At 34.7% G+C, this 15,280-nt stretch overlaps 1 protein-coding gene and 3 long non-coding RNA genes across 4 annotated transcripts; 2 read left to right on the top strand and 2 right to left on the bottom strand.

Annotated features, from left to right (window-relative positions):
• Positions 1 to 382: 382 nt before the first annotated feature.
• Positions 383 to 3,064, top strand: LOC148930625 (uncharacterized). Its single transcript, XR_016136304.1, has 3 exons — positions 383 to 449; positions 2,524 to 2,631; positions 2,910 to 3,064. It is a non-coding gene; the product is annotated as an uncharacterized LOC148930625 (long non-coding RNA).
• Positions 3,065 to 3,856: 792 nt separating this feature from the next.
• Positions 3,857 to 9,029, bottom strand: LOC125209858 (serine carboxypeptidase-like 34). Its single transcript, XM_089066561.1, has 8 exons — positions 8,866 to 9,029; positions 7,762 to 7,808; positions 7,132 to 7,224; positions 6,907 to 7,005; positions 6,250 to 6,537; positions 5,817 to 5,946; positions 5,295 to 5,390; positions 3,857 to 3,974 (listed from the first exon to the last, which is right to left on the bottom strand). Exons 1-8 carry the CDS (start codon positions 9,027 to 9,029, stop codon positions 3,857 to 3,859), a joined length of 1,035 nt encoding a protein of 344 aa, XP_088922687.1.
• Positions 9,030 to 11,590: 2,561 nt separating this feature from the next.
• LOC125212792 (uncharacterized) lies at positions 11,591 to 14,256 on the bottom strand. Its single transcript, XR_007174776.2, has 2 exons — positions 14,005 to 14,256; positions 11,591 to 11,787 (listed from the first exon to the last, which is right to left on the bottom strand). It is a non-coding gene; the product is annotated as an uncharacterized LOC125212792 (long non-coding RNA).
• On the top strand, positions 12,955 to 14,527 carry LOC125212791 (uncharacterized). The gene is made up of 3 exons (XR_007174775.2): positions 12,955 to 13,566; positions 13,635 to 13,773; positions 14,365 to 14,527. It is a non-coding gene; the product is annotated as an uncharacterized LOC125212791 (long non-coding RNA).
• The last annotated feature ends 753 nt before the right edge of the window (positions 14,528 to 15,280 follow it).

Here is a 15,280-nt window from a genome sequence, read left to right as displayed (position 1 = left end):
TTTAAGGACTTGAGTTGGAGCTCTATCAATTAATTTCTGAATAATTTACTAAGTTTCCGAAGATGGAAAATATTGAAATTGGAGAAGCGAATGGACGGCCTTAAGAAAATTCAAAGAAAGGATTTAGAGAGAGATTTTCCATGAATCCATACTTTAGTAAATAAATACCCAAGTGATTATCTTCGAGAAAATAGAGATTTCCCCGAAATTAGTGAAGTGAATAATCAAATCTTATGAAGTAGTGAAGCCCGAGATAGGATTAAGAAAATCCTATAAGCCGAGACTAAGATATAGGTGTTATCCAATAGGATGCATTGCATTAATGTTTTCTCATGAGAAATATTTCAAGTACTAATTAGCGTGCTACGCTATTTATTTTCAAAGGATATTTTGCTCGAGGGCAAAGTGAGGCCAACACGAGAGTTGTTATTTGGAGATAAGCGTATCAGGTGGGCTTTCTTTTAATATCCAGCACTATAGTGTGGATATAAATCAAATACTTGTGAAATTATGAAAAATCATCTTTTCTCAAAATGAAGCAGTGATTGTTTTAAAGTTGTTGTCATGCCATAAAATGTTTGTTTTGAGGCCTATCTGTTGGGGTACTAGCCCGCGGGTTTTTGGCGATGCCAGCCCGAGTTTAACGAATTCAGTTCCCAATAGGACCGCAAATCCTGTTCGGAATAACGTGCACGCGAGCCGTGAGCCATCAGCTGTTGGCCGGCGATGTGTCCGCTGAAGGTGGCCACCTTCACGGTACACGATTCTCAGATAAGGCGAGGATCCAAAAGAACTTAGATTGATCAATCGAACTTTTAGCTCAAACAAAGAATTTAGTATGCTCGGGCCTTTTAAGAAAAACCCCCGTGTGATACTGTGGATGGATGACAACTATATATTGTACGTTTTGTTTTCGGCATGTGTTCACTGAGTACTCCTGTACTCAGCCCTGCATGTATTTATAAATGTGCAGATTAAGCAATGGGGCGGAGGTGTGCTGATCAGAGTCGATGCTACTTAAGAAAATAAGTGTGGATCTCTCGACGCTTCGTATCTTCATATGCGAAGTCGTTCTCTGGACTTTTTCCGCTGCAGTTTGTCAAGAGAGAATAGTAAACTCTCAACATCGTAACTCTGATTCATTTTGATGAAATGGTATTGTCATTTAAATCCTTGTATTTGAATACTTGGATCCTATCTTATGATATTGTTTGACTTTTCAATGTGCAAGTTCCATTTCCATTTCTTCCTAATTCCTTTAAATCCTTTTATTAGTCGCGATTTACCCGCTTTCGCTATCCTTAGCAAAGTGCGGTCGTGACATAGGAGTAGAGCTGTTGCTCCCTCCTGATCTGGGTTCGGGAGTCCACCCGAATCCGGGGGCGTTTAGGTCGTGCAACGGGTAAGGACGGTAGCCACCCGGAGCTTGCGAACCCTGAGTTTGAGGAGGGGCCGTAAATTGGGTTTCCGGACTATATCCGGCCTCGGAGTCGAACCAATCGTGGTTCCAACCGCGATTGCCGGAGGGGTGATCGCCGGAGCCGGACATTGTGTAGTGTGGTGGGAATTTAGATGAGAGAGTATGAGGAAAAAAGATGAGAGAATGTAGATGAATGATGATAGAATAGATGAGAATGTGATTTTTTTTTTTGTTGAAGTGGGGGTATTTATAGATGAAAATGTGAATTTTGGGGAAAAAATTGAAAAATAAATTAAAAGTGGGTAGAAAACGGATATAATTTTTTGAGAAGTGGGAAAATATTTTTTTTTATTTAAAAACATTTTTTTAAATAAATTTCGAATTTTTTAAAAATAAATAAATAAATAAACGAATTTGCCAACGGCATAGCCGTTGGCCAATCAGAGCGTGCCACGTAGGCACGGACGTGCTCTTAGCTAAGAGCAGCGCCGTGCCGCTGGCACGGACGGACAAGCTCCAGCGACGGACGGACGAGCAGCGTCCCTGCTACCGCTGCGGATGCTCTTAATTTCAATTTATATATCACCAAAATATAATATGTATCAATAAATCTATACTAATATAAAAGCCGAGTTTTGGGCATAGTTTTGAATATTTATTAATTTTGGGTATTATTGCAATTAATCTAAATTTAATTTTAGATTTAAAACGACAGTTTCGCATGTATTATAAATGTAATCCACGATAACAAAAAATTAATTTTTCCCAATATTCGTTTAGGAATTTGACCAACTTAATTGTCATTGAACGTTACAAATTTTTCAAACTTAAATTGAATCAACCGTGCATGTCTTTTTTGCAAATATTTGCATGGAGTAATTATTAAATCAATGTGATGCCATTGCACAATTGAAATTAATATTAGTTAATGCTTATAATGCCTAATTATTGCCCCGCTTTGCTCCATATGTATATTTAAATATCGAGTCCTCATTTTCAACCTCCAATTTTATGGTCATTTTCTTTCAAGTTTTCTCTTTTGTTCTTTTCTTATTTGTTTATGCTTTATAATTAGGTTTATTCGTGTTTATGTCTTCTTTTAGAGTTCAGGCAGATTCTGCTTTGAATACAATTGATATGTCACTGGAAGAAAAAAGAGAGCAACAAAAGGATGGAGTTTTGCATGGCAGCAGTCTTTGTATTTTTTAAAGGTATTATTTTTTCTATTATCTAAATTTTATTTTGTTATCCTTTGAATGTGCAAGGCTTAATGCAAATAAGCAAGCACTCCATGTCGACAATAATGAAAAATGAGCGTTTAACGGCAAGGTCTTGCAAGGTCAGTAGTTGGGATAACAACACAAATAGGATTTGTTCAATGTTCATCCATGATGTGGATATGATGCTCATATCTTATTGTGTTTCCGTTTCTTATCAATACTTCATATGTTTGAAAATCTTTTATAACCATCATTACTTGTGAATTCAGGCATAATCTTATTTAAGCGTGAAGTAGAAGATGGAGGCGCTACAAGCGTGAAGAAGAGGAAGCTATCATTTTTCTTTTAACCTGATTGACTCTTTTAAATAGAAATAGGTCAATTTGGTAGTTAACTTAATTCAGTTAGTGGGTTTCAATATAAATTAGCACAATTTATTTAATTCAATCTATATTTGTATTACTGTATTCGGCTAAATTATTTAATGCTAAGAAATTATGTAGAAGGTTTTAGTTCTTAGGATTTTGGATTCCATAATTTTCTATATAGATTTTGGTTTTGAGTTTTAGCATATGGAATTGGATTTCCATTTATATTATTTTGAAAAAATAGGGAATTAGATGCAATAAAAGGTAATATTACTTTTAAATATTATTATATATTAAAATCACATAATTTACATAAATAAATAGAGTTAAATTATTTACTAAATATCTTTCAAGTTTCAATGTATTTCTGTGTGACGTATAAAGAGTACATATTATATGGATATCTTATTTAAACATACGAAATATATCAAAAAAAATGTTGGAGCAATATAGAAAAATTAAGAAAATAGGTATGCAAAATAAATATAGAATGACCTCTACTGATAAATTGAGTATATGAATTTATGAAATTTAAATTCTTAATTTTATGTAATTAATATACAAATTTTAATTTAATTTAATTAATTTTAGGTTTATTACTCTACACAATATTTGTCTGTTATATACTGAAGAATTTCTTAAATTTATTACTATTTTTTTGTATAAGAATAAATTATTATTGCATACATATTTATTTATGTTAATTTCTTTATAGCATGTAGGTATTGCTTAAATTTTTTAAGATTTAGACAAATATATAAATTTATAATCCGTGCATAACACGGGTGTTACACTAATTATTTAATAAAACTAATGTTAGATGTATATGGAAACAAGGAATTTCCAAATTAGTATACCTGCTTATTGTCGGTGTACCAAGGTATCCAGTCCTCTTCAATATTCAATTTTAACTTTCTCAAAGCATATCTAGTTGACGTTATTGGAACTACGCCATCTGTATCTCCACTATATGGTTATTACAAACACAAGTTAATCTTTCCGTCATAAGTAATTATTGAAATTTAGTTGAACAAGTGAATAACAAAATGATTAAGGGTGACACGTGTTTTAGGCCATCGGACACATTTCTACGGAAAGCTGAATCATAACTCTATAGACAACATATTTGACAGTTTCGGTTTTGAACTGATAATCGACAATTCTTATTTTAGTTCGAATTGGGTGATTTTTAGCCATTTTCACATGTATTTAACTAGGTTACCTTGAAATTACAATGATTTTTCCATGCCAAAACAAGTGACTAATAGTTGATTCTCGATTCAAAAGTATTCAAACTGCAATTGAACCGGTTGAATCGATAAATCAGTTTAGTTAGGCCCGTCATGATTCGTAAACAATAACATCTCGTTCCGAACCGACCATACCAAACCAACATTTCCGGCTTAACCGGGCATGATGTGAATCTATGCCAAACCAATAGAACAAACAAAGGCATTCAATGAACCACACCGAAGCTGAGGTCCGTTTCAAACATCAATATACCTATCAAGATGGTGTCCAAATTCTCTTTTAAGAATATCATTGTCTTCGTCATCAAAAGAGCTTCGCGTGAGTACCTTACACGCCTTAATCGGAGCCCGGATGAGGAAGTTATGGCCATTTGACTAAAGTTGCGCAAAGCTGCCAAACAATGCCCGGCGACAGAGAAAACGCCCGGGCCGGGCGTTTTGCCCGAAAATGCCATTTTTCAAGCTTTTTAAGACTATTTTCCCTATTACTTTTGTTTTAGTATAAATACTCTTTTGTAGGGTTTTCATTCTCAGCTTTTGAATATTTGTAAGAGACAATTTCTCCATATTTGAGAGCTCACCTTCTTCATCTTTTGAAGACTTATCAAATTCCTTCGGGTTGCATTCGATCTTTTGCCGGGCTAAGGTTGATTGTAAAGGTATGCTTGCTAGTTCTTGTGTTGCTAGTTTGTGGAGCCATTAGGTGTTTGTATGTGAAAGTGCCTTTGAGATTTCTTTCTTGTTCTTCACCTAAATCATAACACTAATTCATCCTCTATTCTTTTATCCATTTTTCTTGTTTCATTTCTTGGTTTATCTTGTTTATTTGTTGGGTTTATTTACAAGAATAAGTCCGGAGCAAATTCATGAGTCTTCAATCTAGAGGATTCACGTTAGGGCATTAATGAAAAAAATTACTCCATTAGACATGTTATTTGTATTAACTTAGTAGTGAGCATTTAGCATTTTTTTTTTGGATTGTGTGAAGAATATTAGTGTGTTAGGAAAATGAATCGAGTATTAACTAGCGAATTACCTGTATACCCAAACTCTTATATTTGAGGCTATGATTCTTCTTAGAATTGGGAGTATGGAGAATGCAATGTCATCGCTCTTATATTGGAGACTGTCACTGCATTGCAAACCACATTGGTACTCAATCATTCTTCTATTAAATATCATATTTATAAAGGTATAGTTGTTGGAGAAAAAAAATCAAAATATTTGATTAAAACTTGGTCTGTCCTATAATTATAAAAATTTAGTAGAAAAAAATTATGTAGTTTAAAATAGTTCGCAACTATCTCACGATGAAATATTCAAGTTTGTATAGCTAATATATTATTGACGTGACATATAAATATTTCAAAATTACATATGTCACTATATGTAGGTGTTTAGTATGATGTTAAAGTGACAGAATTTATGAATTTAAAGACTTGGATATAGATATAAACTTAAGTTATTAATATGACTAAACTTTGATGAAATTTCATGGGTTTTTTATTTCAACAATTTACCCTGAAACAATACATAAAAATAAAGTGCTATGTTATACCTGCAATGCACCCACGAATAAGGAATTTTTGTGACATTAGCATGAAGAGCATGTTGAACATCAGCCCTATTAAAATAGTTAATAGTATATCTCCGAGCACATGGATCGTACCAAGCCAACGCTCTTCCTTCTTGAAATAGATATAAAAGAAATTAAATTTTACTGTATAAAATTATACTCCATCTGTCCCATGCTACTTGAGTCATTTCTTTTTTGCATTCGTTTTAAAAAAATAATATTGAATAGTTAAAGTGGAGAGAAAGAAAAGTAAGAAAGAGAATAATGTAGAGAAGAGTCTTAATTATAGTATTCTCTTTTTTACTTCATTTTTTCTCCACTTTAACTATTTATTATTATTTTTTCAAAACGAGTGCGAAAAAGAAGTGACTCAAGTAACGTAGGACGGAGGGAGTAGCAAAATGAATTGAGACACTTACATTGTGAGATATATATTTTTGAGCATCATCCTTCAAATGGGTGTAAGATTCGGAAATAGTGGTGTAATTGTTGTCGACGCGGGTAGGAGTGTACAAACTGTATATATCTATGATATTATAAACCTCAATGTATTTCTGAAAGGGACTGTTGCATTCGTTCGAAACAATTTGCAGTTTAAAGTTGCAATTTTTCTTGATTTCTTCGTATAGTCCGTCAGATATAACGGCGCGATGCCAAGCGTAGTCGATCATGCCATTTTGGTCGGTTTCAGAGTCAGTGATGGCTTTCCGATCTATTAATAAAATATTCATTTTAGCTTGTGAGCTAGATGAGATAAACTCTACGGATAATAGTACAAAACTTGTTCACATTTTGACCAGTCGTACAAAGTTTTGAAAAAGAATTCTCAACTGTCTCTATCATTTACAAAAATGATGACTTCTGGCAATGCTTAAGCAACGTCATTTTTAGCATTAATAAAATATATTGTTTTGTACATGTATCAACAGTAAAAAAAAATTGAAACTTAGTGATTTAACATTTCATTTTCAAACATCATGCGTATGACTATAATTTATCAAACATCATAATCTAAATTAATACTATTATTTCTTTATTATAATGCTTGAAAACTGAAGATGATGAAATAAACTGAATCTTACTATAATGCCTTTGAGATTGATATGATCGTCGTCAGATGTTTTTTTGTTTCTCCCTATTATTAACTCAACAAGCTGAGGAATGTAGTGTCCTGAAACGTTTAAATAAACCACATGTCTAATTAAATGTAAATAAATCTAATTTAATTAGTTTATTCAAATAATTTCCTCATATAAACCAACAATAGAATCGATAATGGTTTTAGTTAAGTTATTACCAGCATAACTGTCCCCAGCAATGTAGAATTCATGAGATTTAAATTGTAGAAACCTTTGAAACCAGCCCAATAGAAAATTGTATGAATCCTGAGCTAAAATACACAGTCAAATGAAAAAAATGAAGTCAAGGTTAACCTAACAAAATTTCAATTTCTAGAAATCGATTTTAAAGAAAATAAACTGTAATGGTAGAGTTGTTAAATTGCTAGAAAAAACAATGAAGTTTGGTCAATTTGGTTCAATTCATATGTTACAACTATCATCGTGAATTTGACATTTTTCGTAATTGTCTCATGGGCATGGACTCGGGAGGAAATTACGTGTGATGTAGTTGCTGGAAAATTATGCCACAAAATGTCCAAGAATTTAAAAGACGCCGTGATCTATCTTTACAAAAGTTGTGATATTAACCAAATTTCATTAGTTTTTTTCAACAATTTGCTCTATTTAAAAGATAGTATGCGTTAGAAACTTCTTGTTGTTATCTATCCTTACAAAACTTTAGATATTGACCAAAATTTAACTAAATTTTTACAATTTTTTTGACAATTTACTCTATTTGAAAGATAATATACATAAGAAACTTCTTTCGATTTAATAATAACTAAAAGTAATAGTAAGTTAATTACCAGTAATAGTATCACTAATATAGCCCGCGAGAGCGAAGATACAATCTCTTTATTTTCAGTTTGTTTTGCACTTTTACGGTCGAACTTCACTTTTGGGAGTCGATTTGGTTGTTGATGTTACTGATTATCAATTCACTTTCTGTTAGTTTGCGTTTATCTGTGATATTTCAAGTTGATTTACGTAGATCCTGCTGTTGAGAGTTTATTTTAATAAGTTGTATGTTGATCTCTGTTTTTGCTGCTGTGGTACTCGATCTGGGAATTTGGTGATAGATTTGTGGTTTGTTGATTGATTGGAGATTGTTAGTTAAATCTGAAGTTATGGAATGTTTCTTTTGGCTGGAGTTTGTGTCGGACGCTTGGATCCGGAGTGGATTTAGCGTCTGAGGTTGGATCTGAAGGGAGGAGGTCAAGTTGTGCATGGATTTTGAGTTTTCCACTTGCTTTCTGTTTTACTTCGTCTAGCATCTGTAGATCTGTTTAGTTCTTTATTGTTACTCATCAAAATGGTTTAGATTCAGTCTGCTCTGTTCCGATTTCGCTCATGCTGTTTTTTTTTCTTCTGAGTTTTTACGCAAATTGGTTGAAGAAGACGATGTCGCTGTTAGTTAGTACCAGAGTTAGTTATTTTTCCAGCTTTTCGACCGTACTCTGCTTTTTCAGTTGTGGTCCCCACAGTCAGTTCGTTACCCAGATCTAGGTAATTAGAGTAGTTCTTAGACCTAGTGATTGTTCGGTTTAATTTTCGTGCATGCTTTGCTGTTTCGCCTAGGTCTAGCTGTTAGCGTAGCAGTTTAAATTCCCAAGTTAAGTTTATTTTCCTCAACCCGAAAAATGCGTGGCAGCAGTCAACCCAAAAACAAGTCCAAATCCTTGAACATGATTGTTACACATCCATCTCTGTGGGATTGATCCCTACTTCCCTATGCTAGGTTTAGTAAAATGGTTGAGGGTTTTTGAAAGAGTGCTCTGTGTGTCCGACGACCAACGAGTTCCTAGACCGCGTGATCTAGTGGATTTGCTGGACCAAGGAAACCCGTTATATTCTTTCCGTGCACACAGCGTGTTAACCAAGCAATCCCGTTCTTTCAGGATGCCATTTACTTTGCCGAGACGAATAAACTTCTCAACAAAATTTCAGAGGCAGTTGCATATATAGCAAAAAAGGAGTCCATGGCTAAAAAGGAGGCCACATTTGATTCTGCCGTCGAGACTATTGCAAAAAATGACGATGTGTCAACAACAAATGTCAAGTCTGATTCCGTCATCGACGAGACGGAAAAGATGACGACGAATCGCCTCAAGCGTTGGATGAGGCAATGGCTTTGGTGGAAACCAAATGTCCTCCACAATCTCATAGCCCAAAAATGAATGTTGTCATCATTGGTTATGTCACTGAAATCGCTGAAGAGATCTCATGCCCGAAGACGGTTTCTCCATCATTCGTTGAGGTCACAAGCGATACAATTTTATTTGAAGATCTAAACAAAGACAATGAGATGGAAGATTATTTTTCCGACTTCCACCTTGAGGGCAAGGTGGTTTTCAACGGTTGGGGAGTTGATAGGGACTTGATATTCTATTTTATTCCGGAAGGGAGCTGATATTCTCTCCGTATATTTATTTAGTTTATTTATATTTTAGTATTATTTAGTTGCCATGATTTTATTTACTTTCCCTAGTGGTTAGGATTTGATTTGCTTTTGATTTACTTTCCTAGTTTATAAGAGATCTTTTTTGTACCACACATATTATAAATATATGTGGAGTCTTTTATTATTATGAAGCAGAATAGGAAATTAAATTATTAATCTCATTTTCCCTTCTGTTGTGAAAATGCCCCCTAACACTTCAACTAGTATTGTTCTCTTTTTCTCTCTACAAATTCACGCCTTTTTCTCTTAAATAATTTATCTGATAGGTAAAATCCTATCAAAATGGTTGGAGATAGGAGTGAGGAAGCGCAAGAAACATAGACGCTGCGTTGCATTTGTGACTAATTGAACTCCCGATTTATTTTACAAAGTTTACGAATGATTTTAGCATGCTTCTTGGGCCGTTTAATTGATGGGCTAAATTAATTTATTAACAGCCCATGCACAATGAAATTATATGCTACTAAATTATTAGCCCATTTGTAATTGCTTCTGTTTTACAAATTCAAATATATAGACGCGTATCAATAATTTAAGATATAGAAACAGAAATGATACGCTTGTATATATTAAAATTCTCTAATTAATAACTCTTCTATATATGTGTGTGAAAGTTTTGCAGTTATTTTATCCGCTACTATATAATTTACCTATAATTTGAAGTAAAGTAAGAACTATCGATTATTAGTTCAAAAACTAAAACTATCAAATACAGGTTGCCTACCCGGTTATGATTCCGCTCTTTCCGAAACTGCTATTTCACCCGTAAATGTAATGACTTACGATATAAAGATAAACTCATTTTAATAATTTATTTGACCTAGGCAATTAAAGGAAATACTTATTTGTGGTGAAAAATGTTCTCACGCACATCTATTTTTGGAGTTTTTTTTTTTTTTTTTTTATATTGACTGAGTATAAAAAGAGACTATTCAAAGTAGCATGCCTCGGTTAGTTGTTTTGGTAGAGAGAGATGGTGATATTTGAGGAAATGTCCAAAAATGGGTATAGGAGTGTCGAAACGGGTATCCGCGGGTCCCCAAACCCGATTTTGTGGGTACCAAAACCCGAAAAGTTTAATATTATACTACCCAATCCAGACCCGTATAGTTGTACGGGTAACCCGCAGTTGCAGGTACCCAAACAATGTTGGCATAAGTCCAGTTGTGTATTATACTCCCTCCGTCCCAAGGAAGATGACCCCTTTCTTGGGCGACACGGGATTATGTAAATTTATTTTGTGTGTTGAGAGGAGAGAGTAAAGTAAAAGAGAGGGAATAAAGTAGAGATAAAGGTGTTTCCATTTTAAGTAATGGGTCATCTTAGTTGGGACAAACTAAAAAGGAAAGTGGGTCATCTTCAATGGGACGGAGGGAGTACTATTGTTTAATCACTACAAAAAAAAAGCACTAGATAGTAATGGGAATTAGTGACGGCGGCTGCTAGCTCAACAACTAGTGATGGAAAAATGATTGGAAAAGTCACTAAAAAATGACAGCATATTCCGTCACTAAAGCAAAGCAGTTGACTATGTTTTCCGTCATTAAGTGGATAATAGCTTTAGTGACGGACAATCCATCCCTAATATATTGACATGTTTTTTAATGACGGATCTGTCGAAATTTACTTTGTCACTAACATGTTTAGTGAAGAAATTTCACTGATTAGTGACGGATAATTCCGTCACTAAATAGCAAGTTTTTTTGTGGTGAATGATATTATGCTCTTAGTTTTTTGTAATGGATAGTATTATGCTCTTAGTTTTTTTTGTAGAGAGTGGTATTATGCTTCTAGTTTAGGGGGTCTTTAAATACAAAAGGAAAAAATACCTACTTCCTCCATCCCATAAAGTTTGTCTCATTGTACTATTTTTGTTCGTCCCACAAAAGTTTGTCCCACTTGAAAATTGGAATATACCAAAAAAATAGACATTAAATACACCCTCAATCTCCTCAATGTGGACCCTTATTCAAATACACATCTCCATTTAATATAAAGTCAAACAATTTCTTAAAACTCATGCCGGATCAAAGTGAGACAAACTTTATGGAACAAGGAGTAGTAAAATAGTAGCTTTGAGATGGTTTCAGTTTTTTATTCTCGACATTCAAAATTATTTTTTTTATTCTCGACATTCAAAATTAATTTTATTTATCATTTCATTCTAGTAACTATAAACGAAGCATTGGAAATAATTTTATTAAAACCTTTCTCTACATTATAGAAGAACAATCGATGTTATCTAGAACCTTAGTACACAGCGGAATGAACACGGTCACGTGTATGGAGACATGCACCTCCGAGAGCCTCCACTTAGACTAACAAGAAAATCATAAACTCTGCTCACCATTCTCTACCGTCACTGCTCAACCTGCACATTTAGAAATATATGCAGGGCTGAGTATAAAAATACTCAGTGAACACATTGCCGAAATATACATACATAAAATGAAAATATTGTCATGCCATCACAGTAACACTCGAGAGTTTTCTCTTAAAAGGCCCGAGCTTACTAAATTCTTTGTGAGCTAAAGTTCGACTGATCAGTTTAAGTTCTTTCTTTCTTTTCGCCATATCTGAACACCAAGTGCCGTGGAGATGGTGCTCTCTCACGGTCACCTACCTTTTTCTCCAGCCGGGGAGGTGGCCACCTCCCACGGCCTCCATAACTTTATTTGTGACCCGTGGAAGGTGGCCACCTTCCACGGCCACTTGTGTACACTAATCCAAGTAGGGACACCACCCTCACTTGGACCCGAATTCGATTCTTACGTTCCAACCAAACAGATAGGCATAAAACAAATCATTTATGGCAAGACATCATTATTTACATAAATATAGATTCACATTTTCATATTTTCATCCACATTAGTATGCAGGATAGAAAAGTTCACCTTTTCGCTTTCCCACGATTCTCGTAAATCATTCTCTCATTTATCATCATTACTTTTCTCAAGAATCTTCCCTTTTAAAAAAAATATAACAAGCTAACTTCAGTTTCAAGAAAGATACTAACTTGATGATATGCATTCTATTCTATTCTCTTCTACGTTCCCTTTTAGTTTTGCGTTATAAATTAATCCGTGAATTAATTTATAAAATGTAAGAACGAAACAAGGGATTTCTCATTCTCACATCTATTCTTTAATTAGATATTCGATCTTGTTCAACAAGGAATTATTTTATTCTTGTCGGGGTGATTGTCCCTTAATCATTTCGAATTACACATTTTACTTTCATAACATAATCCGAAGATTAATGTCTTACTCGAATCCAACACTTTAATTTCACAAATCATTTATTAATTCAAAATTAATTATTTACTTAAATAGGAAGATTTAATCACGAAGGCGATAACTTATTTATTTAACAAGTAAAACCAGCCCAAATCAAATAATTACTTTACAGCCCAACTCTTTAATTCCCAAGTTTCCCCTTCTCTTATTTCTTGTGGCCCAAAGATTTATTCGATAAATTATGGCCCAAACATTGAGTCCAACTAATACTCACATATGGACGTCGCCCTTCCCCCTCTCGAGTCCTCTCCAATCAAATCCCTAGCTAGACAAATCTGGTTTCTCCCTCTTTCCTTCGATTTTTTTTTTCTGCGGTCATGGCATCACCGGCTGCCTCTCGCGCTCCGTCCCCTGTACCTCTCGGTCGCCATCATCGCTGCTCTCTCTCTCTCTCTCCATCAACACCACCGCCATCCAACGCCCTCGACCACTCCCACCGTGGCTGTGCAAGGTGGTGGTCGCCACTGCATGCATGCGGTGGTAACGCCGCCTTCTGCCCTCGTCGGATCTCCTCGGGGAGGGTGAGATAGGATCATCACCAAGCCGATGTGGGACAAGATAATAGAATTTTAACACGCCCCCTCACGTGTGGGCCGGAATGACACATCGAACTTCCATCACGTGGGTAGACAAGAGAAGAGATAAAGAGATATAATCCATCATTGACTTGGACCCGCTCTGATACCATATTAGAAATGGGCCACTCACCCCTTAAAAGGCGAGGAGGGTTATCCATCCTTATATAGAAGAGATAGGACATCATCAAGCCCTTATATAGAAGAGATAGAACATCATCAAGCCGACGTGGGACAAGATAATAGAATTTTAACATATGTGCTGTCAGCCTTGTCAAGGTGAAGTTCTCTCCTTGTGTTTCATTAAATTTTAGCTTTAGATCCATTCATTTCATCCTAAAACTCAGATTGGATAGATCGTGAAACTGTCGCTATCGGGATTGGCTCGGCGTAGCTGCCGCCCTCTTACTGCCGGTGTGCCGTCGCTGGAGCGCCATGCCGGAAATCCGGGAAGCAGCTCCCCCACAAGAGAAGCCCTCTAACCATGTAGTTATTTAATACCATAGGCCTTTGCTTATTACTCTCATGATTTTAGGCTACTTAGTGAATATTTATTGAACAAATCATAAGTTTGGTGTTCTTAAATCTTGGTTTGGAAGTTGTATGTAAATTATGTATTACTGTTAGATGATTTAGGTTTTAGGCAGATTCTCTACTTTCTTCATATGCTGCTATATGATGCATAATCATACAAAAAGAACTCTACCAATTACTTACTTAAACTCATTGAAGAAGAACCTGCTCTCTACTTCTCTGAGATTCCCCCTCCATGTTTCTCTCGTTGCTCTCTACTTCTCTAAAATTCCTCCTCCATGTTTCTTTCGGTTATGATGTGTATAGCAGCTGAAAATCGGGAAGGCTAAGTTCTTTTATACCCAAGGATAATTTTGACAAGTGTCCCTATTTTCTTGACAAGTGTTAAATATTCTGACATGTGGCATTTAGGAGAACTTATAAGCTCATGGTCTTACGAAAATCCCTTTTTAAATACCTACTCTATCAATTTCTTCATAAATCCATTTACTTGGAAGAATCCTTGACTAACTTATATATGTACACTTATTTTTATTTGTGTAGGAATTGAAAGAAGATCTTGTGGTTACTCGAAGATGCATTGGGCGAGCGTTTCATTTGCATGTCTCTTAATTTACTTGTAATAGATTACTATTCAAATATTCAAAAATTATTTTCTATCGGACTTTTATTTGTACACACTTGAATATTTTAATTCTCGGGTTGAGATTTATGATTTCTATTATTTTGCTTGGGTCAAAGTTCGTCGCAACGCGTTTATTTCTTATAAATCACACTAAAGGACTCCAAGAAAACTTTTTATTTATCAACTCAATTTTTTTTTTCTAACAACTAATATACGAAATTTCTATATGTCATTTTCCAAGAGTTGTAAATAATAATAATAATAATAATAATAATAATAATTTGTAACCTAAGATTCATAGCTTAAGGAGTCAGTACAAAAACTTGGGTTGTTACAAGTGTATTATAGAAAGTGTCTTTAAGTCATAAATTTGAATTATGTTAAAGTTTGTGGACATAAAACATTATTAATTCTTCTTAATCTTGCAAAGCAATTTCGTTTCATGTGTTGGGGTGGAAATTAATTTATTATGTGTTAGTGTATTCTAGAAAAAAAGGGATATCGGCTGTGCCGATCTATCGGCTTCGGGGCAGAGCCGAAGAGGTTGGGAGATAGTCAGATAGGCCCCCTCCCCGCAGTGGAGGTCTAAGAGAGCCGATGAGAGGGCCGATCGCTCGGCCCTTGCGATCAGCCTCATTGCTAGTGCTCTAAAAGTCCACTGAATTTATACACCCCTGCATTTTCAGTCCATTCGTAATTGCTTTTCTTTTAGTTTTTGTTTGTTTATACTAGTACTATATTCTTATTGTGTAGTTTATGGAGTGTATTTTATTTATTTATTTTTATCTCATTTATTTTTTTAATGAAGTTGCATGAATTAATTTTTTTTTTCTG

Source organism: Salvia hispanica, chromosome 3 (genome assembly GCF_029641045.1).
Source record: "Salvia hispanica isolate PSC_SH4W2 chromosome 3, Shi_PSC_v1, whole genome shotgun sequence".
NCBI classification, from domain to species: domain Eukaryota; kingdom Viridiplantae; phylum Streptophyta; class Magnoliopsida; order Lamiales; family Lamiaceae; genus Salvia; species Salvia hispanica.
This window is presented reverse-complemented; position numbering and strand designations above follow the sequence as displayed.